Source organism: Heteronotia binoei, chromosome 2, assembly GCF_032191835.1.
Source record: "Heteronotia binoei isolate CCM8104 ecotype False Entrance Well chromosome 2, APGP_CSIRO_Hbin_v1, whole genome shotgun sequence".
In the NCBI taxonomy this organism is placed as follows: Eukaryota; Metazoa; Chordata; class Lepidosauria; order Squamata; family Gekkonidae; genus Heteronotia; species Heteronotia binoei.
This window is the reverse complement of record NC_083224.1, coordinates 62,316,664-62,344,658: the sequence shown is the minus strand read 5'-3', so window position 1 is coordinate 62,344,658 and position 27,995 is coordinate 62,316,664. Positions and strand designations below refer to the sequence as shown.

The window sequence follows — 27,995 nt, the reverse complement described above, 5'->3', positions numbered from 1 at the left end:
CTGCCAAGTCCGCATTCTTTCATCTTAGGCGGACGAGGCAATTGGCCCCTTTCCTGGAACACGACGACCTAGCAACGGTGATTCATGCCACAGTCACCTCGAGGTTGGACTACTGTAACGCCCTCTACATGGGGCTACCCTTGTGCCGGACCCGGAAACTGCAGTTAGTGCAGAATGCTGCTGCCCGGCTGCTATTAGGGCTCCCAAGATGGGAGCACATTCGGTCGGGGCTTCGGGATCTGCACTGGCTGCCAATAACATTCTGAGTCCGGTACAAGGTGTTGGTCATTACCTTTAAAGCCCTATATGGCCTAGGACCTGCCTACCTTAGGGACCGTCTCTCCCCACACGTTCCCCAGAGAGTACTACGATCGGGTTCACAAAACCTGTTAGTAAGGAGGCCCGTCTGAAATCCACCAGGGATCGGGCCTTCTCGGTAACGGCGCCTTACTGGTGGAACCAGCTACCGGAAGAGGTGAGGGCCCTGCGGGACCTAGGGCAGTTCCGCAGGGCCTGTAAGACAGCCCTCTTCCGGCAGGCCTACAACAACTAACTGACACTGAGAAATTTAGATGGAACTAAAATGCATTTAATAGACCGCTGGTTTTTATGTTTTTTATGTCTTATTAATTTATTGTTTTAATCTTCTTATGTAAATGTTTTTTAAGCTAAAATTATGTAAGTTTATTATGTTGTAAGCCGCCCTGAGCCACTTCGGTGGGAAGGGCGGGATATAAGTCAAAATATAAATAAATAAATAAAATACAACCACAAGTTAAAAAATGAATAGGTTGTATTGCATTAATGAAAGGCTTAATGAAATGTTCTACTTTACAACTACACAAGTCTCAACTGCAAAAATATTTATCATAGTAAGAGATTTAATATCAGCTTCTTTCAACATTAACTGCAGCAACATCTGTTTTGCAATTGCACCAAAAATTACACCAAGATGCAAACTTCAACTCAAGTAAACTCTGAATGCTAACAAGTAGAAACTTTCCAAAGCTGGGAAAGTTTCACTTTTTGGTTCCAGAAAGTGTAATGAGCAAATCAGCAAGAAAGGAGGTGGAGTTTCTGCAATCAAGAGAAGCATACAACCCTCATTTGCAACCTTTATACATGGGAGAAGTTGAAGGGGGACCCCTGAATAATTAATGAATACCCCTATAATAATGAATAAAAGCACGCTTATGGCTTCAAAAAGAGAATGTCTGATGCAATGTTTTAAGCAACTGTTCGTTAGAGGCCAGATAGTCTCAGTGGGTGCAGATTCAAGGTTGTAAAGTAGATAACAAAAAGGCCTGAAAGAAGCTTCTTGCAAGAGCTGGTAACGCATGGAGACAGAAGATAGAAGGAGAGCAAGGGGGTGGGGAATGTTGAGTTAGATAAGCCTGGGGGCCTGCCTGCTTGTTTTGGGGTGTGAATAAAAACGGTCTGAATGAGAAGAACTTTAACTTAGTCATATTAGTCCTATGGCTGGCTAAGTTCTGCCTTGATATCAAAGTAAAATTCGTCTCAACACAATGATGAGTGCGGACCTCGTTATTTCTCTGCTTCAAAGTCAAGAAAGAAGGTGAGGGAGCTGGTACTCTGTAAACTCCACCAGGAACAATCACATTAGCAAAATTTACTTTGCATGGTGCAGAGTAGAAAGTGCAAGTTGTCTGTGAAATTCAACAGCGGCAAAACTCATTTGCAACTCTGTGCTGAGTTTAGCAGGAAATAAAACATCCATTCCATATACAAACATGACCCAAAAACATGCTTATTTTTAAATGTAAGTTAAATGCGGTGCTAGCAGGTAGGGATGAAAACAGATGTTTAACGTTTGTATATTGCTAAACATTTAAACTAGCCTTGCTTTGCCAATGCTACAGGCAGACCTTGGAAATCAAGCAGGGACAGAGCTCAACAAACATATTAAGCTGGTTGCTGGGGGTGGAGCTGAGAAAAAGGTGGAACTGGGAAAGGGCATCATTAAGTTTTACTTGTATTCTGCTACTTCTCTATTCCAGTTGCCACAAGAACAGATCTTGCAACAGCAGGTCAAAAATCCACTGCTTAAATATATTTTAATCACAATTTCCCTGACCAATTTCCATTTCCCTGACTTTCCAGAAAGTGGCAACCCTGCTTCTGCAGGGTCAGCACATGGGAGTGAAGCAGAGAAATAACGAGGTCCGCACTGACTTACTGGTTTGAAGCGAGGTTTACTGTAAGCAGACTTACTGGTTTACTTTAAGCACAGACTTACTGGTTTGAAGCGAGGTTTACTTTAAGCAGAACCTAGTCGGGCATGGGCCCCAAAATGACTGAGTTACAATCATTCTACATACAGACTGTGTTATTCACTCAGAAAACATGCAGGCAGGCACCCAGGCTTATCTGATTTCAAAAGGTCCCGCCTTCACAGAACCTCCTTCTAGTAAATTTTCCATGACGAAGTTTCCTTACTTATCTATATACAGCAAGTCTCCTGTAGGAGGCTGTTCCCTTATCTAATCTTACAGCTGGAGCTCCCACTCACTGGGCGGTAGTTAGTTTCTAATGGCAGTTTTGCAACAGACCCCTTTGTTTGAAGACAAAGCATATTTTTACTCAATATGACAAATATTATTATTATTGGGGATATTAATTATTCAGGGGCTCTCCTTCAGGAGTAGGTGGGTAAGCAACCGCCTAGGGTGCCACCCTGCCAGGGGGTGCTTGTGGGCACCCCCGTACTCCCCCTTTCCTTGAGGCACAATTGCGCCAGTCAGCAAGCAAGCAAAGACCCCCAGGCGGTGCTGCCACGCTGCCGTTTTTCTTCGCAGCGCAAACATTACTTGTGCTTGTCGGAGGCTTCCAAGGAAGCCTCCAAAGAGTGCCCCATTTTACCGCTGCCTGCTGCTTTCAAGTTGAAAGCGGCTGGGCGGTGTCACCTTCCCATTGCGTTAGTTGGAGCTGACAAGGGGAGGGTGGATAATAATTATAAAGAAATTTCAAAAATTCTCTGTGTATGGGAATGTTAATATGGTTGATTTTATAAAATAATTTTAGAATTTCAAGCTTCAATGTATCTTCTTTACAACATCTTTGTTTAATCCATGCACAAATATGTCATTGCATCTTTTAGTCCTCTTCTTGAAGGTAGATTTCCAGGGGGGCACTGCGTAACTTTTTTTCTGAAAAGGGGGCGTTAGGCCAAATAAGTTTGGGAACCTCTGGTTTAAAGCATGGCACAGGAAAAGCTCTCCCAGGCAGGTCTGCGTGTGGCAGTGAGACCTCCCCACTGCAGGCATATCCTGGAGCCAGCTTCTGGCTCACAGTTTAAATGGTTCCAGAAGCAGCCAATGGTATTTTTCTTCTCAGATCTCTTTTGGAAATACCAAAATGGGGGGAGGGGTGTCCAACAGACACAAACTGAAAAATACTGATTTTTTTTTTTTTTGCACATCCCTAATCAAGTCCCATCTCCCTGACTAAATGGTGGGAATCTTCCATTGCTAAGATGCCCTCTCCCTCAGAGTGTGAACAGAGGACTTGAGGTGCCCTTATGCAACTAGATTTACATGAGCTCCTGTAGGGAAGCCCTGCTACTGGTCAAATTCAGGGCAGAATTAGGATCCACAATGCATTGGACCAGAAGTGCAAGACTCATACTCCTACTGATGGATTTTGAATTTTGTAAAAGTAATGAGACGAAAGTGGAAACATCCAAAACAGTCATAAGGAGGAAGAAGAAGAGGATGTGTACCCACTGAGACAAAGTGTGAGGCAGGATGATCTAGGCTAGAAGATTATTAGCAAATGATAGGTGTTGGCCTGATAGCCCTTCCTGGGTTTATAACTGAATCACTTGAGAAGTTTGCATAGGTGATTCTGGAAGTCTTGGAAAGTGTCCTGCAAATCTGGGTCATTGTTTATAGCCATGAGTGTGAGGAACTGTGGAGGGCCAAACAAAGATTTTGTTCTCCTGGAACAGCCAGGCTACTTCCTCTTGAAAATGCCTAAGGGAATTCCTACCTTACTCCTGAGACGGTTTTAATAGCTGAACAGATGGATTTCATTCCTGCCTCTGTCTTCAGAATGCCAAAGAAACTCAAGAATTAGAAAGACAGGAGTGGGGGGAAGGGTCTCCACATATCACCACCTCATGATTGTTAGAGGTAGTTTTAGAGCAGGGGTGGGGAACTTGGTGTGGCCCTTGGGGACTGCTAGACCGAACCAAGACATGTGACAACCTCTCTGGGGCCTGGCTGGCCAGTGAGGATCGTGGGGCCCAGCCGCGCTGTACAGCAGCCTCCCTAGGACCAGGCAGGGATCACAGGGCCCAGATGTACTGTCACAGTTCAGTTTGCACTTGATTATCCCAGATGGTGTGGCCTAATATGCTAATGAGTGTGTGACCTAATATGCTAATATTATGGGATGTGGTCTAATATGCTACTGAGTCCTGCTGGGCTTTTTCTACAAAAAAGTCCAGGACCTATGCATTTGCCTAGGGCAGCGGGCCGAGGATGTGTGTGTGTGCCAGATTAGGCTCTCCCCACATTACTTCAAATAGAAAAACAATTATTTGTATTAATTTTGCTGGCCTGAATCATCCTCCCTCAGCGGAGCACTGTTCTTTAAGTTGATAATTTTTTATGGTCCGCGAATGATATTATAAATATCCATATGGCCCTTGGCAGAAAAAAGGTTCCTCGCCCCTGTTTTAGAGGGTAGCCATATTGGTCTACAGTAGAACACCTAGAATGAAAAGAGAGCTCTGACCCTTGAAAGCTCATACCCTAAAAATCTTGTTGGTCTCTAAGGTCCTACTGGACTCAAATCTAAAAAGTCCCTGAATTTTTAAAATTAGATTTGTCTTTTGTGTGTGACAACATATTCCATTGCTTTTTTCTGAAAATTAACATGATTAATACAATACCAATCAAATTGGTTTCTGACAATGCTGGAGCTTCCAGGCAATTATAATGATAATATACAAGCGGGGAGCTACAACAAAATGTTGTATAATGTGTTGTAGTTTGTTTTAAGCTGCAATTGCATTATTTAAAAAACTGCTGTGTAGAAATTGTAGTTACTAAATGTATATACTCCTTGACACGAGACCCTGTGGGGACCAAATGGAGTAAAAGTAAATAAACAATAATGAGCCAGGGAACAGAAGCTCTTACCCTAGATAGATACGGGAGGGGATCCTGACCCTTTTGGCTTAGTGTATTAAGAGCACCCTTTCCCTCCCCCGCCAATGAAACACAGAAGGCATCAATCAATGTCCTGGGTGGCCAGGCCAACATCCTGTCTCATGGACCAATCAAGGAGTGCCAAAATGTGGACCAAGGAGGCTCATGTCCAAGCCCATGTGGAGAACCATGAGACTATAAGATCTCCTCCCATATCTTCTCAGCTACATTCTTGCTTCCCAAGTAAGAAAAAACAACACAAAGGTCTATGTTGCTGTCTATCAAATTGCTCCCAGGCCAGAAAAAGAAATCAGAAGAAGATATCCCATTGATTATTTCATTAGTTACAGTTCTTACACAGCTTCTTATAACACAGAGATCCAAGACAGGCTGCAGAGTAAGAAGCAATATAAATATTATGACAGAAATCCTCCATGCAGCTCCTATCCAGAAGTGAAGTACATGAATTTCTGTGTACTATGCAGCTATTAGCAACACATTTAATGCTATGGCAAGGAAGGAAGGAAGGAAGGAAGGAAGGAAGGAAGGAAGGAAGGAAGGAAGGAAGGAAGGAAGGAAGGAAGGAAGGAAGGAAGGAAGGAAGGAAGGAAGGAAGGAAGGAAGGAAGGAAGGAAGGAAGGAAGGAAGGAAGGAAGGAAGGAAGGAAGTCCTCTGAGTGAACTGCCTGCCTGCCAAGGTGACGGCCTGGAGGGGAGGAGTCTCTCTCTGGCTCTCAGCCAGTGCATCTCTCACTGTCAATGCAGTGGAGCCTAGAGTAGATTTCTGTGGCAGCCATTTCAAAAGACAACAAGAGGTATGCAGAGGGATACAACCCTCCCCGAGTTGGGTTTTTTTTTAACTTTTCAGATTTTTCTGCAGACCCATGGAGTCCCAAGTCTGCAGAAAAACCTGCTGGGTAAGAGTGTGCCCTCTGTTTGTGGAAATAAGTATCCACAAATAGGGGGCAGAGTTGGGAATTAGAGATATAGATAAGAGTTCTAAGGGTATCATATCACATTCTTGTTTTTATGCTTATGTGGAAAAGTATTTCATGAGTACATCTTTTAACAGTGAACTTATTTGGTATGCTTTTGTCCCTTAAGCCACATTTAACTATTTATTAAAGAAATTTTGTTAATATTTAAGTTGAAATGCTTTCAGCTACTGGGAAATACTTTAAAGTATTTACACAGCACATAAAATAGCATTTATTCATAAACTATTTAGCTTTATCAACACCAAAATTAAAGGATTTTTTAAAAATTAGATATGTGGGAAATTGTAAATGATTTTATGGTTTGATAGCTTTTTTATTCATTTACAAGCCTAGACTCATACTTCAAATATCTTCTCAATGCAGTTTGTATGGTAATCAATCAGTGAAAAGGGTGAATATTGTTCTTCCTAGCATTTTCCAGATTGCTCTAATGTTCCATTTTCATTTCCCTATGTTACCATTTTTTTTTCTTGTGTCCAGACAACTTTGTTAACATCCCAGGTTTTTTTTTCCATTCTTTCCTAGTTATTCCCATAGTTTTCCCATTGCAGAATGAATTCACAAGACTGCCTCTTGCTTGAAATGAGAACAGCTTTTTCTGTCTTGTGGAATGCCACCCAAACCCTCCCAGAACTGGTGGGTTTGGGGAGCAATTTTTTATAATATGCATGCCAGCATTTCTGTATTTCAGTGTTGGAGGGCACCTTCATTGAAATAAAAGTTCAGTCCCATTCACAGGCTCAACACCAGCAGCCAATCATTGCCTTCCTTACTATTCCTTCATTCACACTCAAGAGCAGATCTGACCATGCCTCTGGATGCCATTTTCAAATATATTTCACAGTGAAACCCTGAAAACATATAATTGAAGGAAACAAACTGCTGTGAACTCTGTACTGATGCAAGTCAGGGAAAGGATTTCAAAAAATTTTTGGGGGTGTCAATAGCAGAAAACACTCAAACACGAGAAAAGAGGCAACCCAAAAATGGTGAGATATGTACACCTAAGACAACTCTCAAGTGTGGTGTGGTGGCAGGGAATGTGCTCATAAGGGGATTTCTTGGCTTTTTGAGGCTGCTGGGGCATTGTGACACTTCAGCGCATGTAGAGAAAACAACACAGGGGAAAAATGGAAAATCAGCCCACAATGTGAACTGATTAAATACTGATCCGGGGGGGGGGGGGGAGAAGAAAACATGTAAGTGTGTATTGATCACATCAACAGATCAGAACCACCACAACACCAACAAAAATCCAGAAGGCAGCTGCAGTTTGAAAAATACCTCTATTTATCAAAGGGCTGACTTACACAGTAAACAGGAGTTTTATAACAAATTAAAGACTAACTAAATTTTATTCCAGCATAAGCTTTAATGGCCTAGAGACCACTTCTTTAGATGCAATGACTGTATTCTCACTATGCTATTTTATGTAGGTTGTTATGAAACAGCAAACAGCTGAGTCAAGGGCCCTGAAATGCAGGTAGTACAGGGTGAATTGTAATCATCTAGAGTCAAATATAATCAAGCTAGATACATTCAACTATTAACATGCTATACCAGTTAACATCTACAACAACCAGGGAACCCCAGGTTTTGTTAAATGGTTAACATGCACAAGATGCATAACAAAATATTATGGTTTCATGGGAAATCACTCTAGTTGCTAGATTTTAGAAGTTGAGGGCAGCCTTAGCATTTCTTCTAACAACCAATACAAAAAAATGCAACAATATTTTCCACCATAAATGATGCACATCAGTCACAATCACAGAATGAAACAAATAACAGAAAGACCACAAATAGGTAAACAGTGGTGGAAAATATGAATGTTTTAGTCCTAGATCCAGAAATTCACAAACAAGGAGTAAACTTCAGAATATTTTTTTTTTTTAATCTGAAAATTTTGGGGCAATTGGTTAGTATTAATAAAATGTGAATTTAAAATAGATTACAGTTTGATATCTGCCATTTAGCCCTAGCTGCACACTGTAGGCAAATGCATGTGGCCAAGACTAAAGTGAGCAAGACTGCCACTTCTACTGCCTTTTCCTATCCAAGTGCCATTCCCAGCTGTGCTTTCCCAGACTGAGCAAACCTAGCAATGTTCTCTAGCTGTTGGCTGAATTTCTCCCCCTAGAAGGCAAGGGTAGGGTTGGGGTAAACACATGGAGGATAACAGCTGCCAGATTCCACCCCCCCCCCCCAAACACACACTGTGTTTCCAAGGTCAGACAAAAAGAGGGACTCTTCAACTATGCTTTTTCCTACCCTTGCTCCTGCCAAGCAAAAAAACCAAGCAACCTGCACTGAGCCAGAAAACTGCAACTAAAATATTTGCTTGCAAGACAGCAGCAGATATCTAACAAATGGTTAACATATTCTTAGTATATTTAACAAAAGGTCTATATATCACTAAGAACAGCAATTGATTTTGCTATTTTGTATCTATGAAACTGGGGAAGGCAATGGCAAACCACCCCATAAAAATCTGCAGTGAAAATGTTGTGAAAGCAACGTCACCCCAGAGTCGAAAACAACTGGTGCTTGCACAGGGGACTACCTTTTTTACCTTTATCTATGAAACATAAAAACCAACAAGGGACCCATCCAGGAAGACAAACTCCATTTATGAAATCTGTAATATACATAATGAAATGAATGAGTCAACTATTAATATTGCACTTGTTATGCCATCCACATTAGAATCATGCTAAGAAAGATGACACACATACACAAAGATTTAAATACCTGAATGAATAGCTGATTAGTTATGGAACAGCTTAGATTTACAAAATTCTTTGCACCACTCACCAAAAAAAATCAAACTGCAACAACAACAAAATGACTTGAAATTAATTCAAACTGAATACTGAGGCTTGTGGGAGGAGTGCGTTTCTTGCCTCTTTGCCACATTTTTAAAAGAACGCAAACTTAGGACAAGAGGAAGAGACAACAAAGACCATGATAAAAAGCTTTTATAAAGTTATAAACTAGTTGAGAAGTTTCCCACAAATCTCTCAGACAAGCTCAGGAATCGCACATCTTTTCTGAAAACCAAAACTCTGGAGATTTCAGGGTATGCCCACATTTCCTTGGAGCCCAAAATCTTACAGAGGGAAGGCACATTTGTTTAGTTCTGCCTAAACTGGGATTTGATAAAAGCACATTCTGCATGTGTACAGAGTTCTATATTCTGCATTTATAGAACATGCACGTTCTGCATGTATACAGAGTGAATTTTTATGTTTTGAGCAGTAAAAGCTGTAACAAGTAACAATTGATTCATAATACAGCTGAACATTACAAGCTAAGAAAATTAATATCCTGACACAGGTAATTACATATTTCAATATCACTATGAATTATAGTTATAGACAAAGCCTCAACTAGAGCAAGTCTCAGTACCATTGCTTAACTACTAGCATCAAAATGGGACATGAGGAGCCAGCCTCAATAACCTCTGATTCCTGCAAGCAGAACTATTCTTTATGTCAACTGTTCCTAACCTTTTTGGTATGCTACTCACATCCAAATGTGCTTGATATGGCAAGCAATTCAGGGCTAGCTTGGGGGGGGGGGGTCCTAGACAAATTATGAGCTTAGTACACATCTAGTTCAGCATTCCTTTTTCTAGTGGCTACCCAGATGTTTGAGAAACTAACAAGAGTCACACAGAGGACTGTTTCCCCCACTATGAACCCTGAGCAAGTAGCATTCCAACTTATACAGTTGTTACATAGAGGTTACTTTCCAGCCTTTGACCACCCTCTCCTTCTCCATTACTCTCTTTAATTCACCCTAAGATTCTAATAAATTTACTCTAGTGACCATCAGTACATGTTTTACTTGATCAACATGTATGTGCAGTGAAGAAAAACAACTAGCAATACATGACATGGAATATACTGTTAGATTCAAGTCCAGCAGCATCTTAGAGACCAAGATTTTTGTGGTATAAACTTTCAAGAGTCAGCAGAGCCAGCGTGTGGGAGTTGGCGAAGTAGGGGGCCGCCTGGGGCGACACTTCGCCACAGAGGTGGGTGCAGGCGCCCCCCTCTCCCTGTCCCCATCAACCCAACCGTCCCTTGCCTGGCCCTCTTTCTCTTCAGAGGGAGCCAGCAAGAGACCACGGCCTCTTCCTGTCTCCCTTTGAAGCGAGGGAGGGCTGGGCTGAGTGCGAAGTGCGAGCGGCCCAATGATATCATGACGGCTGTGTACACAAAGCGTGCATGAGAAGAGCCCAAGAGGGTGCGAGGGCACAGGGCTCGGCCTAGGGTGCCAGAACCCCCAGTGCCAGGCCTGAGAGTCAAGCATCCTTGACTCCTGAAAAGTTATGCCCTGAAAATCTTTTTTTTTTTTTAGAAGAATTTTACTTTATTTAGAATAGAAAACAATACATAGACAAAAAAAAGAAAAAGAATATACACCAAAAAGCAACACGTAACGAATAACACATAGCCTAGTAAAAAACTAGGTCACAGACAAAATACATGCATCCATCCCCCTTACCCAACCAAGCACACTGGGAGGAGGAGAGGTTTCGATAAGATAAAAAATTTTCAAGTTATATTTCACAATTATTTCAGCTCTACTTTACATAAAACAGCTTTAAAACTAAGCATTGACCTTTTCATTAGATAATAATTGTGTCATGTTTCAATATAATTATGCCCTGAAAATCTTGATGGGTAGTCATGTTAATCTGTCTTTAGCAGTAAAAAAGAACAAGAGTCCAGGAGCACTTTAATGAACAGCAAAATTTGTGGCAGGGTATGAGCTTTTCTAAATCACTGCTCGTGTCTTCTGAAAAAGTGAACAGTGAGTCCTGAAAATCTTGTTGGTCTCTAAGGTGCTACTGGACTCTAATCTAACTGTTCTATTGTAGACCAACATGGCTACCCTCTGAAAGCATCTTCATGAAGGATACTGTTTCCAGGATCTTAGAATTTGGTTTCCAAAATATAAAACAGAGCAATGTACAGGGCAGGGGCGGCCATTAGAAAGGGATGGCCTGCAACCAACTTTCAGAGGCTTCGCATTTTATTTTGGGTTCCGACTCACAAGCGTCATACTCACCTATATCCAGTTTCCCCCCACTCAGTTCTCTTGAATTCTCAAATTATACCTGTTTTCAGTTACACCAAGGTCTGTTGCATTTTAGATTTCATTATGCCCAATGTCATCAGAAGAGACTATACAGTGCTGCTTCAAATCCACAAGGAACACAAGCAAAAATCTCATATAATTTTGCATAAAGGTGAGTCAGAACAGACATAGCAGGGCAGCTGCATTAATGTACACCCACAAGAAGGCAACTACTATCTCACTAGCAGGAATTTTCTTCCAAGTCAAGAGTTGAAAACTTGTAGATAGAAAATACAAGTCATTACTTATCTGCCAGGCTGGTTATTATAAGAGTATTCTAATACTTGACTTTATCAGAGTCCAAATCACAGAAAAAGAGGCAGCCTCCTTCTCATCCTTTCCAGTGCTTACATTTGGCTTCCATGTCATGACAGGCTAACGGAAAAGAGCCACAAACAGCTACTATGTGAAGGTTGGCACCTTCCCCCCCCCCCCCCCGATAGATGACACATAATACTTAACAATGGCAGCTTCTTCTGCTTCTGCTCTCCATGTCTGGAAAAGCAACAAATGTTGACCTTCTACCGATTATATGGCTCTTGTGGATGCAAATCCAGTGCCAGGTAGGAGAAAAAGTGGCAACCAGTTCTATACTTCAGTACAGACAACCTGTTCGTCTGCACTGAAGGCTCTCTTCTGTGACTCACTCCTCTTAACAGGCATCAGAGGATACAAACCCAATGTTGTCCACTGAACCTATGTGCTTAACCATTTAACTCTGAGATATCCATACTGCCTTGAAAGAAGCTTGTGATGAAACAGGTATTAGATCTCAATGTATCAAGCCTCAAGCACTACAACTGGCTCAAGTTCATAATAGCATATTTGTCTGGTTACTATGACCAATGGGATTAATTTATAGTGAATCCCAAACACACTGGTTGGAAACTCAGAACACATTCTAGACATCAGCTTTCCCTTCCTTTAAAACTTCTGGTGCATATGGTTACAATTTGTTAACACAATAACCATATCATTTTTAAGGCACAAAGCATGTTCTTATCAGCTGTTATCAGCATAACCACAAATTAAATCCCCAGTTCAGATCTGACCTCACTACATGGCCTTAAGTGGCAACCAGTTCTATACTTCAGTACAGACAACGTGTTCGTCTGCACTGAAGGCTCTCTTCTGTGACTCACTCCTCTTAACAGGCATCAGAGGATACAAACCCAATGTTGTCCACATCACTGGCACTGAACCTATGTGCTTAACCATTTAACTCTGAGATATCCATACTGCCTGAGGTATCTATACTTGCCATACTCTCACTTCGGTTCCCATCTATGACAGGAGGATAAGACTGGCCTACCTTACAGGGTTATCATAAGGGTAACCTCTACACTTTTTCCAATACTTGAGAAATGCTTACAGAAATATAACAATTCCTTACTCAAGCATTCAGTATTTTACATTTTTAATGCTAGCTATGATCGTATCAGTGTCTAATATCTAATATATAGTACATTGCCCTGACCTGCATGGTCTAAGCTAGTCTGATATCAACATATCTCAGAAGCTAAGCAGGGTCCAGCCTTGGGTGGTATTTGAACAGGATACCACCAAGGAATTACATAGGGTCACTATGTAGAGACAGGCAATAGCAAGCCATATTAGTCTCTTACCTTGAAAACCCAGGAGGCTGCCATAAGTTGGATGTGACCTGATGGCATTTTACACACACACTGTATATATTGGGGGGGGGGGGTTGCTACTCACCTGAAAGATCTTGAGGTGACTTACTAATAAGGTAAAACCAATAAGGTAAAAATAACATAAAACCAGATTAATATATTAAAATATGCACCTATCACCACACCACTATTAAAACAGCTCAACTAGGTGGTTACCCTCCAAAGGCCAACCTAAACAATTTAGCTTTGTGTGCTCTCAGGAAACTAAACAAATCCAGCAGGACATGGATGTCATTTAAGAGTGCATTTCACAGAGTAGGGGGCAAAATTGAAAAGGCTCTTCCCCTGGTGACACCTAAATGAGCCACCCTGGGGCCACAAGGGGGCATGATAGAGGATACTGAGCTTACTCCCTTCCTGGCTCTTCCTTCCTTCCTCCCTGCCTTGCCCATTTCCCTCTAAAGACAGAACTATTTGTTAGGACATGTGTCCTTATGTACCTGAGTAATCTGGGGGTACCAATGTAAAGACCCCTCTCCCATTTGAGATCCCTTTGGTCAGTGGAATCCCTCTTATTTTGGATTTAGTTGTTTTAATAGGTACCCCCTTTTCGACCCTAGTTGCCAGGGGATCTGGAATGAAAGGAGTCTCATAAAGATACCTGGGTACAGTCAAGAGGGCTCAGGGAAAAGGTAGGGTGTGCTGGCATTAAAATGCAAATTCTACCAGCTCAGGGTTCTCACTAACACTAATACTTAACAATAAAAGAGTTTTCAACACTGGAATATCCTGGCATAGCTCAGAGATATCTGTGCAGCCCAAGGAAGTTGATATTTCATTAACCATTGTCATTATCCTTTTTTCATGTTTAGGATTATTCTTTAAAATACTCTTGGATTTAAATTTAACTATGATAATGATGGTAGTACTAGGATACATTAGAGTATATCATGAAATAACCAATGTTTATAATAGTAACTAATGATAATCAATGTTAGGTTTTAATAACAAGAAAATGCAGAAATTACTGAATATTAGGTATCTTAAATGCTTAAGTTCTATACAAAGGTGGCCAAACTTGCTTAACATAAGAGCCACATAAAATAACGTCAGATGTTTGAGAGCTGCAAGACATAAACATCAGAGGAAGTAGGGAGGAAGGAAGGAAATTTTAACTTCAAATGCGTTTTCCAAGTCGCCAGCTGGCTTGTCTTGGAGAAGTGATTTAAAGAGAGAAATGCCGTCTCCAAACTTGCCAACTGTGGTGGGAGCTTCAAGAGCCACCCAGTATGTGGTTCCTGAGCTGCAGTTTGGAGAGCCAGTTTGGTGTAGTGGTTAAGTGTGCGGACTCTTATCTGGGAGAACCGGGTTTGATTCCCCACTCCTCCACTTGCACCTGCTAGCATGGCCTTGGGTCAGCCATAGCCCCGGCAGAGGTTGTCCTTGAAAGAGCAGCTGCTGTGAGAGCCCTCTCCAGCCCCACGCACCTCACAAAGTGTATGTTGTGGGGGTGGAAGGTAAAGGAGATTGTGAGCCGCTCTGAGACTCTTCGGAGTGGAGGGCGGGATATAAATCCAATATCATCTTCTTCTTCTTCTTCCCCTGTTCTATACTTACCGTACTTTGATGCTATTTATCCTTATGATGAACAAATAATAGATACAATTGATACTTATAATCCTCCTCCTTCCCTTTTTCTTTTCTGTACTCCTATTTCTAATAATAATAATAAATATTATTATTATTATTATTATTATTATTATTATTATTATTATTATTATTATTATTATTATTATTATTATTATTATTATTATTATTATTATTATTATGGTAAAGGGATCGTTCTTCCCCAAAGCTTTGGTTTCTAAAAGAGAACTTTACTCCACCAAGCATCTAGCAACTGACAGAAAAAGGAAATACAGTAAGGACAGCTAGAGAAAACAAACATAACACAGTGCTGGCTAGGGCTAACTTACACTCTATTGAACATCACTGGATGTCAGTGATAATCATATCAGTGGCACATGACCTGTGGCATGCCTCACAGAGCAATCCTTTCATCAATGATCTATATCTGTATACATTCTTTGTCTGGAGCATGGGGGTTTGTTGTCACTTAAATGTGGACCAGCTACATTCTCTTTAACTAAGCCACCAGAAGTGATAATCTTGGTGATAATACAATTTTTAAACAGTGGCAAATATAGCAACAGCGGTAATTCCTTTGACATCCAGTATCATCCAATGGATAAAATCTAAGGTTGGTCTGAACACTTTCTATTCTCTCTACCAAGAGCATCAACTGGCCACTTATCTTGATCATGCTGATCTTACCGTGCTGATCCGCACCACTGTAACTTTGAGGTTAGATTACTATGATGCGCTATGTGAGGGACTGCCCTTGAATACAGTTTGGAAACAGCAGCTAGTACAGAACACTGCTGCTGGATTATTGATCAGTTTACACTGGTATGCTCATAATACACCTGTGCTTCAGCAGTTTCCAATCACAACTAAAGGTGCTGATTTTTACCTATATAGCCATTCATGGTTTGACACTTGCATATATAGTAGATTGCTCTTCCCCACATGATTCCATATGATAACTAAGGTGTACAGATACTTTTGAAAGTCCTACAGTCTGGGAATGTTGTTGTCAGTGGATGCACTCACAGAATAGTTTGCTGGATCTGGTACAGAAAACTCCCATACTCACCCTTCCATACAAGGTGTAAGGCGGAATTATTCTGGCTCACCTCTGAAGGAAGAAATTAATGAATATGTCTGGCAGCTTGTGGCTGCAAGATATTTGTTGCAGGAGTTGCAGCTTTAAGCAGATATACTTTTAAAATTAAGAATTCAAATTATGTTTTAACTGTATATGTTTATATTTTATAAACCATCTTGGACACGGTGGGAAATATTTTTAAAAAAATAAACCAAGTCACCAATGATAAAGGTCACTTCCATGCTTGAGAGAAGATGGATGGAGCACAATGGCAGGGTCTCAGTTAATCACTCTTAGCATTCCAAAATTAAGGATATCCATCAATCTCCAGACATATTTATTTCTTTCAGTATGTTTTCCCCCTGAATTAAACCCAAACAAATCATAACCATAAAAACTAAGCTTTTTATTCCTGTTTGGTCCTTGAATCTATAAAACATCATCATTAAGCTGTATGCTTATTTACTGCTCAGCCTCTACCTATGGACTGGTAATTCTCATTTCATTGTATCGAAAAAAGCATGCATGCAAATGAAAGTTTGTTATCTTTAATAAAACTTTGCTGATTTTAAAGGTGCCACTGGACTCAAACTTCTTTCCAATGCTATTCTAGTTAAGAGATCAAAAGCCTTCTAGATCCATAACCCTATTTCAGTGTCAAGCCAATTTGTCTCAAGTAGAATTCATCAAAGGAAAGGTGACAGAAGGAGGCTACTTTATAGTCCCTGCCTGGGTTTTCCCAAGTCATGCATCACACTAAAAATGCCACCTCTTTCCCTGTAGTGTAGCTGGGAATATGATTCCCCCTTCCAGCAAATAACCTTGTATGATCTTAGCATCAGAGCATTAATTCATAACTTCATTCATAACAACTTTAACATCCACAATTTCTGTTCTCAACATTTGTGAAGCAAAGACTTGCTGTACTACGTTTTTGTGTTACTTAGATCACTGGATGAAATACAAAATATAGTCTATTGCAGTTTGGTCATCACCACCAATCCAAGTTCTACCCACTGCATTTCCCCCATCCTTTCAATCCTCAGCTAGTAAATTAACTTGCTTTAATTCCTAACCTTTAATGTGTCCGGCTTGCTCCAGAGTGAATCTGTGGAAAATAACAAAGCCAGAGGCAGTAGACAGGAAAGTCAGCTGCAAAAACAAGCCAGAACTACCATTCATTCAAGCATCTCCCAAGAACAAACTGCACTGAAGTAGAAGTAACTCGGAATTCTGCAGAAGAAAGAAGATAGGCTAAAGACTGACCTATAACTGCACTAGAGTTTCAGAAGCTACTTCTGTATTAGAAACTTAGTAGCAGAGTGGTAAAGCTGCAGTACTGCAGTCCGAGCTCTCTGCCCATGACCTCAGTTCAATCCTGGCGGAAGCTGGGTTCAGGTAGCTGGCTCAAGGTTGACTCAGCCTTCCATCCTTCCGAGGTCAGTAAAATGAGTACCCAGCTTGCTGGGGGAGGGGGGGGAAGTGTAGATGACTGGGGAAGGCAATGGCAAACCACCTCATTAAAAGTCTGCCGTGAAAACGTTGTGATCCGACATCAGTCGGAAACGACTGGTGCTTGCACAGGGGACTACCTTTACCTTTTTAAATGTTTGTTAGTAGATATTTATTAGTTTATTAAGTAACCTGTGAAAGAGGAATGTTCCTTTTTGAAGACCATGCTGGAATAAAACATATTACACTTTTCCATTCATGGCAGGAAAGAGAACACCTGGTAAACATCTCCAGATTTGTGTACAATTGCTACTGAATATGTCAGTAAACATCCACATCTCTCACCCCATTTTTTCTAACAAGTTATTTCTACAATTGGCTACTCATGCAATACAGCCTTCACACAGCACACTCATAAGCTGCATATGGCCACTGCTTTAACTAAAACTTGACAGCAATCATGTTTATTTCCAACAAAGCACAGTACTAACTGAATTATTTCCTATGTACTCAGTAACCTAGTCACTCAAAGCCACAGTCTCAGGTTGCATAGACTGTCTATCCAAAGTATGCTCCACCACCTCACTCAACATTCTCTCCAACGCAGTTCGAGCACCTTAATGATCCACCACGTCCAGTCCGGTATGTCAGCCTTCTAAAGAGCACATTCGACCCCTCTGCAGCCCCTCCAACAGGGCCACTCACGCTCTGTGCCAATGCCACCTGGCTGTCTCCATTCTCCCACCTTGCTCAGGTCCACCCCTCGCATCCTCCCCTGCAAAAGCCGTGGCCCTCGCACCCACTACCTGTGCCCCAAATCTTCCCACTCACCCTGCTGAATGTCCCCGTTGGCGCCGCCGGGCACGGGCACGTTGAGCTGGCGTTCAGGCTCTGGCAAGCAACGGCGGCAAAAGGAGTGCAGGCACGGCAGCAGTTTAGGCTCGGCCTCCCGGCTCTGCAGACTCTGCGCGCAGACGGCGCAGGTGTCCAGGAGCGACAGCGGGCCCGGCGCGGCGCTAGACAGGGCAGGGGGCGCGGGGCTGGGGCCCAGCGGCGCCGGCAGGGAGCCGGAGCCCGGGCCTCCGCTCACCACCACCGGCGCCGCGGCCTCCGCCTCTCCTGGGCCCTTGTCCGCCGCCGCAGCCAGGACCACCGCGGCAGGGCTCTCCCTGTCGTCGGGAGGGGCGGGGGCCGGAGGGGGCGGGGACGCCACTGTCGCCGCGGAGGTGACAACGACAGCGGCTGCAGCGGTGGCGGGCTCGGGACCACCCCCAGCCGGCGCGGCCTCCCCAGCCCCCTCCCCGCCACCACCGCCTCCTCCTCCTTTGTTTTCCGCCATATTTCCTCCTTTGAACCCGACTCCCCGCTTTGCTCACGTATAGGACCGCGCATGCGTCCGCACGCACGGCATCAGCCTGCGCGCGCGTCACCGAGACACATCTGGCGCGAGGAGAGATGGAACCTAGAAAGGACGAGGGGCGGGGCTAGGCGTGCGCGCACTTTGGGGATTTTTTTAAAAAGAAAAGGGGGGACTTGAGGGGGGAAAGGGGCGAAGCGCGGTGCGCAATGCGATAGTGTGGCCGTGAAAGAGCGCGCACGGTCTGTAGGGGGCGCGTACGTAGATAGCGAGGCTCGGAGGAGAAGCCACGCAGGCGCAGAAGTGGGGCGTCGTTCGAAACGTAGGAGACGTAACAGCTGTTGGCGGTTGTTGAGCGGAGGGAAATTTCAGGCGTGCGCGTGCCTGCTGGGAGGTGCCAACGGTGGAATATGGGGATTTTTTATTTTTTTTTTAAAAAGCACACAAATATCTGGGTATAATTAATAAGCGACAAATATCTGTTTTTTGGGGGGGGGGGCTCGTTTCAGCTGGGTCTGTGTTTTCTTCAGCGCTCTCTAGAAGAAAGAGTAGAGGCAAGTGGAGATCAAAAAGGAAGGAACAGACTGGTTTGATGTAAGAACAAAATTGCAAAAAAAAAAAAATTAAAAACACATGATCCAAAATAAAACCTAATTTTCTCTTCAGTAGCAGTATGTGTATCTATTTACCACCTTCGCTATACTGTTTCCTGTTACGACATCAATTTGGGCGGGGTAGCTATAATATATACGTTTTTAAAATACGTAAATCCACTGCAATAAAACCTACAGAGGAACCTATGGTGCCTTAAGGATTAATATTGTGATGTAAGGTTGGGCCTTTGAGACTTATTGCCATGCAATGTTGTGAGTGCTGATGCTGGAAACCATTCTTCCAGGAACAAAAATCTTAACGTTTGGTACAATGATATAAGGGTGTGGCTTCTGTCAGTCTGCTCAGAATGATAGCATTTATAATATGCATTCGGAAGAAGGGTGCTGCATTTTTGCAGATGTAACCAAACAATGTGAGATCAGGAGATTCCTTCGTCAGTTCCAGCAAGAAAACTGGATTGTTGAACACTTGGGATGGAATCAGATTGATTCTGACTATAATCAATTCCCAAATGCCACAAGAAAGAAGAGCAAATGATAGGAATTACAAAAATATATTCAATATTCAATTGGTAGTTTCTTCCATTTGATTTATAGGCCAACAATTTGGACTTGTAAGTCAAGTGATCCACAAGTGGACTCCGGCAAGGAATAGTATATTGACAAAGATGGGGTAAAGATGGGTCACGGGAGGAGGAGAGACAGTGATGGGATTATCCATTCACACTGGCACATCCCATTATTTTTCCATCTAAGAAGATGTGGGGGGGGGGGCGAAGGTCATTCAGAGGCATGCCTTGGCTATGATCCAGCCTTCCAATATGAAGTTTTCCTGGTCTCCATCATGGGGCCTTTCTGGGCACACAGGCTAGCTTGAGAGGTACCCCATGTCTTTTAAGGCTACCCTCTTTAATCGACAGCACTCTGGTATCAATTCCCCCCCCTTTGGCACCGCCCAATCCTTGGAGGGTGTGTGCCACATTTCATGATGCGCTGCCGTTCAGACTACAAACAACCAGGGTTGAGATACAGTTGGGACAAAGGGGAAGGGCTTAGGAATGTCAACTACCAAAAAAAGGCTATACATGCGTTAAAATTAAAAAAAAAAGTCCAATCAGGGAAAAAGGGGACTATGTGTCTTGGTACTGAAGACTATCACTGAAATTTGGGACAATATTGAGGTCGAGGAAAGAGGAGGCTGGAGATACATTTCTTTTTTGAGATAATCACTCGAACAGGGAAATCCATTCATAGTATATGCATTGAATAGTTACATATGTCCAGTCTAAATTTGTGAACATAAATCTTGGAAGGACCCTAGGGAACTTATTTCTTTATCAATAAAACATTACTAGCTATGATGCAAGAATACAAGAACTCATCTCAATTTCTAAAACGCATAAGCAACAATAAAGGACATATGCAAGTGACATACTATAAACTGGATCAACTCATGGGCCTTTATGGCAAAAACCTTGTTGTAGCCTGGGTGATTAAGATTCATACACTCGGACATACTTGGAAACATTCCCAGTTGTGGGCAGGCCACATTTGGCCACATTATTTACAATAGAAAAACCATTTCCTGACTAATTCCTTGTTCCCCTCCTCCCTTAGTCTAACAAAAGATCTTCTTTCTTGAGTTCATGGAGGGTTTGCATGGTCTATGCATGACAATCTTTTCACAACTCAGTTTGGATGGGGTTCTGGGGGAGGCCTTCCTTCCAACATCAATGAGGCATGGCCAGGCAATTTTCAGGACCTCTGGAAGAGCCTGGAAAACATACTTGGAGAAACAAACAAAACAACAATTGTAAGTGCTTTTCCCCTTAAAGTGTTCCTTCGCTGTCCACAAATTGCCATAACTTGAGTCCAACCCTGTTGAGATAGGGTTGCTCTCTCTCTCTCTCTCTCTCTCTCTCTCTCTCTCTCTCGGCTTGACTTCGCAAACGAAGATTTAAGAAGGGTGCAGTAGTCCACGTCTGCTGCAGGCTCGCTGGTGGCTGACAAGACCAATGCGGGACAGGCAGATCCGGGCACACATTAGCTAAATTACCACCCTTGCTTTGGACTAGAGACTTCCTTCTCCTCACATGGAGTTTTAGTTTGACAAGGTCTCTACCCTTCCAATGTTAAAGGGCAGATTTCATACACCATACATTATGCAGAACACAAATCCACAATATAAACCTATGCATCACTTCTCATGATTCAGGCTAGTGCACATCCATATAGAAAGCGTGCGCCTAGAGGTTCATGAGAGGCTTTTTACTTTGTTGCAACAGATATGAATCTTAAAGAAAACATGAAATTGTGCACAAAAATTGGAGCTCCAAGAAGAGATTACCAGAGTTGGGGTTATCCCTGGGTTATGAAAATGGTCACAAAAAGGGAAGAAAAACTTTTGCTATAGCTTTGGAATATATAAAATTGTCAAAAATAAGAAAAACTTCAAAAACAAACAAAACAAACAAAACAAAACAGGCCTCAATAGAACAATGCTAGTTTTAACATACATGTATGCGAGGGATCAGACCCAAAACGATCAGAGAACTGGATCAGAGAATTTAAACCATTGGAAATCAGTGGGGTATTCAAGTCCCACTGAACCTCAGTTTCCTCTGTGCCAGCTTATCCAAAATTTGTTCTATAGGTTCTGACAAAGACGGTTGAAATAATGGAGAGGCAGAAACTTAAAACAAGCAAATGGAAATGTGTTATCCAGTAGCAAGCCTGGCCAGGACTGGAGACTGGATTGGAACACAAAATCAAGCAGAATTGGAGTCCTACCATGGTCAGAACATGAAACATAGAAAGGATTTTCTAAACAAAACACTCAGAAAAGGTCAAGCTCTAACAAGATACTATAGATGGAGGCATAAAATAAGATAACGTATAGATGCCTCTTTCCACAGGTAAGAGGTTCACCAAATAGCTAAATAGGAAGATTGATATGCACAGTTCATAGATGGAACATAAATATAAATGACATTAAGAAAGCAAATGAAGATATACATTTGAGGAATGCAGAACGTTATTAAAGTCCAGATTTCTAATGAAGACCAAGAGTTTTCAGGAATTCTGCCTAGGAGGCTGTTCCCTTATCTAATCTTACAGCTGGAGCTTACACCCACTAGGCGGTAGAGTCTAATGGCAGTTTTACAACAGACCCCTTTGTTTGAAGACAAAGCATATTTTTACTCAATATGACAAATATTATTATTATTATTGGGGTATTAATTAATTATTCAGGGACTCTCCTTCAATACCAGTGGCAATTGAACATGCAGAACTGAACAGAAATCTCCAAGTGTGAATTAAGCTAGTTCTTGCAGACATCTCAGCATGTAATATCCTTTGATCTACTCAATCAAGAGGAAGTTTATACAAGAACTGTTCCACAGTATATGCATGTGCTGTGGAATTCTAGTGACCAGGGCACTGGCTGGAACCCCAGATCCCACCCAGGGATAGATGGGGCTAACCTGACTTTGTTTGACACAGAGAATGGATGCTGCAAACTGGATCTATTTATTGAATCGTAGAACAAAGCATACAAAAGCATCATCTCCAATATGTAAGTGCACACTTACAACAAGTAAAGGAATGTATATTCTGGCTACGCATCAAGAACCCATCAAATCCTTGGGGTGGTTGGTGTGTAGCAACTAATAATGAGAAAACAAGCCATACAAATGCCTTGCTAGCCCCATATAGTTGTCAATCAGGAATATGACCATGCTCCAAAAAACTTTAGTTAACGGTAATGACTGAGGAGCCTCCGATAGAAACATTATATATATATTTAGACTTAAAGTCTAGTACCAAGGACTCCTTTTTTAAAATTAAATCAGAGTTTATTGACAGATTAAGGCATTACAGAAATTTTAAAAAAGAACCAAAAATGATACAGCATTTTAAAACAATAGTATACACTACTATACAATTGTAGAATCAAATTAAAGAATTAACATACACACTATAACTGCCTGAATCATCTATTCCCTCCACCCCACCCCCATAAAAAAACGAGAAAAAACCACTCAAAAATAATTTTTTATGTAAACATAGTGCTGGGACAGAGGGAATCAATAAACAGACTATAGGCACATCCAAACTGCAAAGCTGTATGGGAGAGAAATGATAGGAATTTAAGCCAAATTATAGGAACAAACCAAAAATGGCCTTGTCTCCCCTAAAATTCTGCCACAGCATGCTAATGCCATCGCTGTTGTTATATGAGCATGTGACATGGATGACAGTATACTGATACATTTTGGTAGACTTGTGCAAGTCTGTGGATTAAACCAGGCACATCAGAGAAGCTTAAGTATATTCCTGAGCATCACATCTGTGATAAACTGTCCTATTCAGCAAAGGCTCTGACCGACATAATCCCATTTCATATTATCTCAGTCAGCAATATGGTCTCCCACAGAGCTGGCCATTACAAGAAAACAGATTGGACAACAAGAGTTTATTTGCATAATAGTTTTCCTAATGAACAGAACAAAGCAAGAGTGGTTTTGTTTGGCAAATGTCATCTGAATCATTGTCTCCTACAAATGATGCATTAAAGCAAACTTTGAACCATCCCCAACCTACTTGTTCCATTAAAAAAAAATGGGTTCAGGAAAATGCAACAGAAAACTTATTCCAGAGCTCATGTTACTATCCACACCTGATGCTTTTTGACAAGCAAATTACCTGAGTTCACTCTGCTTCAGTATACTGCATTTTAATTAAAAGTTCACTCTATAGTATGCAAATAAAAAACTATAGTTGTATAAAAGAAAACTCCATTTTGTTTCATTCCAACAAATGATAATACATTGCAAAATTAGTCCATTGTTTTAAAAAAATTCAGATGTTATTTTGTTCTTTTTATTTCACTGGACAAGAATGATAACACTAAACATGGAAAAACTGTATATTCTGAAGTAGGCATATTCAAAATAACTAGGAAAATGAGATAGACTTTTTACCTGCTATAATGAAAATGAGCCTGGTAAGCACTAAGCAGAATTCTTAAATTTAACAGATTCAAATAAATGTTAGGTAGAAATGGAGATTTACTGAGTTTTCTTCAAAAATACCCTTTTAGTTGTTCTATCAAGGAATTTAACTAGTGCCTCATATTTGCCTGTGATATTAAAGCAACAATAAAAGCTGTAAATTGAATGAGTAGGTTGTAAAGCCAGTAACACTGCTACTGTTTTATCTTCTTATGTAAACCATAAAAAAGATCAAGTAGCAGCACCTTAGACTAACAAAATGGCAAGGTGTGAGCTTTTGTGAGTCACTGAACACTTCTTTAGATACAGAATGTGAGTCCATCTGTCCTAATTATTAGAAAGTGCTGTGATTGGATCAGCTCAATACAATGCATCCAGCTGGACTTAATCCAGACTAGGTTTCCTGTCTCATTAGCAATGCTGATTTTTCCATGCCTACCTCTGCATATCACATCTAATCCAATCACACCTCCTATTGTCATTTGCCTGCTTATGTAATTTACATCTGAAATCATTTTCCAATAATTAGGACAGGTGGACTCATATTCTAGTTGTATCTGAAGAACTGCGCAGTGGCAGAAACAGAATTAGAAAGTGCCGTGATTGGATCAGCTCAAGACAATGCATCCTGCTGGACTTAATCCAGACCTAGGTTTCCTGTCTCATTAGCAATGCTGATTTTTCCATGCCTACCTCTGCATATCACATCTAATCCAATCACACCTCCTATTGTCATTTGCCTGCTTATGTAATTTACATCTGAAATCACTTTCCAATAATTAGGACAGGTGGACTCATATTCTAGTTGTATCTGAAGAACTGCGCAGTGGCAGAAACAGAACACATGGCAAAAGGGAAGGGAGTTGCAGCCTAGGATCAGCAGGGGATAGTACATAAACACTTTGTTTCCTTAAATGAAACTAAGTCCTCAGGGCCAGATGAACTGCATCCAAGGGTACTAAAAGAACTTGCAGACGTAATTTCGGGACCTCTGGCCATTATTTTTGAGAATTCTTGGAGAATAGGTGAGGTGCCAAAAGATTGGAGGTGGGCAAATGTTGTCCCCATCTTCAAGAAGGGGGAAAATGAGGATTCAAGCAACTTACCAACCTGTCAGTTTGATGTCTATACCTGGAAAAGTTTTAGAACAAATCATTAAATGGTCAGTCCTTGGGCATTTAAGAAAAGATGACTGTGATTACTAAAAGCCAGCATGGGTTTCTCAAGAACAAATCATGTCAGACTAACCTGATCTTTTTTTTTTTTTTTTAGAAACTTACTACCTTGCTGGATCAGGAGAATGCTGTCGACATAATTTCTTTATTTCAGTAAGGTTCCACTTTATTTTCATAAAGTTCCACATAATATTCTTGTTGACAAATTGGTAAAATGTGGTTTGGATCCTATTACTGTTAGGTGGATCTGTAACTGGTTGACAGATCACACGCAGAAAGTGCTTGTGAACGGTTCCTCATCCTCTTAGAAAGGAGTGTCAAGTGGAGTGCCTCAAGGATCTGTCCTGGGACCTGTTTTGTTCAACATCTTTATAAATGATTTATATGAAGCAATAGAGGGGAATGCTTATTAAATTTGCAGATGATACTACATTGGAAGAGGCAGCAAATACAACAGAAGACAGACAGGATACAGGATCATCTTGACAGGCTGGAAAACTGGGCTCAAACAAATAAAATGAATTTTAATACGGATAAAAGTTCTGCATTTAGGTAGAAAAAAATCAAATTCATAATTATAGGATAGGGGAGAGTTGCCTTGGCAGTAGTATGTGCAAAAAGAATCTAGAGGTCTTAGTGGACCCTACACTGAACACGAGTCAGCAGTGTGATGCAGTAGCTAAAAAGGCAAATGCAGTTTTGAGCAGTATCAACAGAAGTATGGTGTCCACATCAACAGAAGTATGGTGTCCAGATGGTATCACTTTACTCTGCTCTGGTTAGACCTCACCTAACATACTGTGTTTAGTTTTGGGCGCCACAATTTGAGAAGGATATAGACAAGCTGGAACGCGTCCAGACGAGGGCAATGAAGATAGCAAAGGGTGTGGAGACCAAGAAGGGTGAAGGAGTTGGATATGTTTAACCTGAAGATGAGATGACAGAGGTGAGATTATCACCATCTTCAAATACTTGAAGGGCTGTCATATGGAGGACGGTGTGGAGTTGATTTCTATTGCCCCAGAAGGTTGGACCAGAACAAATGAGTTTGAATTAAATCAAGAGTTTTTGTCTAAACATTAGGAAGAACATCCTGACAGAGTGATTACTCAGTGGAATAGGCTTCCTTGGGAGGAGGTTTTTAAAGAGGTTAGATGGCCATCTGAAAGCAATGCTGATTCTGTGAACTTAGGCAAATCATGAGAAGGACAGGAAGGGTTGCATGCATCAGTTCTCACGACCCCTTCTTACATGCCCAGGGAAATGCTGTTCCCCACTTTGGGGTCAAGCAGCAATTTCACTCCAGGCCAGTTTTGCCAATCCTGGAGGGGTTTTTTTGTTTTTTGGCCATCTTCTGGGCTTGCAGCAGGAGTCACGTGGTGTGTATAGAAGGGGGGTACTTGTGAATTTCCTGCACTGTGCAGGGGGCTGGACTAGATGACGCTGGAGGGGTCTATGATTCTGTGACTCACGAAAGCTCATACCCTGCCACAGATTTCATTAGTCTTTAAGGTGCTACTGGACTCTTGCTCTTTTCTACTGCTACAGACAAACACAGCTACCCATCTTTATGTAAACCATGTACTCCTTGAATGGGGTGAGACATTAGAAATGTATAAACATGAGAAATATAGCACTTAATAAAAATGGAATGGTGAAGTGTATTCCCTATCAGAAATTATATCCTGGGATGCCCCCATTAGGCATCTGTTACATTTGCACAATCACCACTCAAGTCTCAGACAGTACCATGAGTACTCTTGACGATTCAGTTTGTGTTCAAGGCCCAGAGTAAGTTTATTGCAGAGAATTTTTAAAATTGAATATAAATGCTTTAATTTGTAATATCGGATTTTCAATGAGGTAGAACGATAGATACCTATAAACAACCTAGACTAATGCAAAGTAACACAACTGGGGCAAAATAAGTAGTAGCGCTCCAAATCTATAAGGCAGAATAATGCTGGCTCCTAACTAACTCACACGGACTCTCTCTGGTTCCCAATTATTAAATTTCACTTGCATGCCTTGGGGAAGTTGAAACCTATTAATGAAAAATCCTCAATATTCAACAACTTCTTAACTTTGCATGGCATGGAACATGCACAGACCTCTACAACATACTGTTCTACTTAAAGAAGAAAGTGTGGTTGGAAGCTTGGACAGCGGAAGCATTAGTCTTAAGAGGGCTAAATCCAGATCTGCAGTTGACGCAGACAGTGCAGATGGAGAATTAAAATTTCTCAAGCCCTTAAGAAAGCTCTGAAAAAAGAACTGTGAAAAGATGGCTTGTCACTGATTAGGCGATAAGCTGCTCATGTGGCTAAGTGGATTTTAATGGATGAAATAGACAGGTCACCACCTTTTACATGTAACAGAGCAGCAAGAATCCTGTGAACAAGGACAAGCCAGCCAAGTATTCTACCTCTTCACCTTGTCTGATCCTTAGAAGGAACCTGTCCCCATACCTCACCACTTCTAGGTCTTTTGCAATTCTGTTTCCATTTAGAGTATTTCCCATTATTTGGAACTGATAACCTTTTGATCTTTTAGTAGTATATTTAAGCTCCACTTCAGTAGCAAAGCCTTACCTAAACCTACCCCGTCAGTTGACTCTCCTTTATACCAACTTCATTAATCAATCCATTCCCAGTCCATTGTTGTCAAAACACATTTGCTGCCAGCAAGGACTTAAAAGACA

General features: G+C 41.5%; 1 protein-coding gene across 5 annotated transcripts in view; it reads right to left on the bottom strand.

Moving 5' to 3' along the window:
- Positions 1-18,580, bottom strand: part of TRIM33 (tripartite motif containing 33) — a 104,015-nt gene extending 85,435 nt beyond the window's left edge. For 3 of the 5 annotated variants that reach the window (XM_060231191.1, XM_060231189.1, XM_060231192.1), the window contains exon 1: positions 17,965-18,580. In XM_060231191.1, the coding sequence (XP_060087174.1) occupies positions 17,965-18,472 (508 nt within the window). In that variant the 5' untranslated portion in view covers positions 18,473-18,580. The remainder of the gene's footprint in view (positions 1-17,964) is intronic. The other 2 variants (XM_060231188.1, XM_060231190.1) reach the window with 1 other exon arrangement.
- Positions 18,581-27,995: the final 9,415 nt, after the last annotated feature.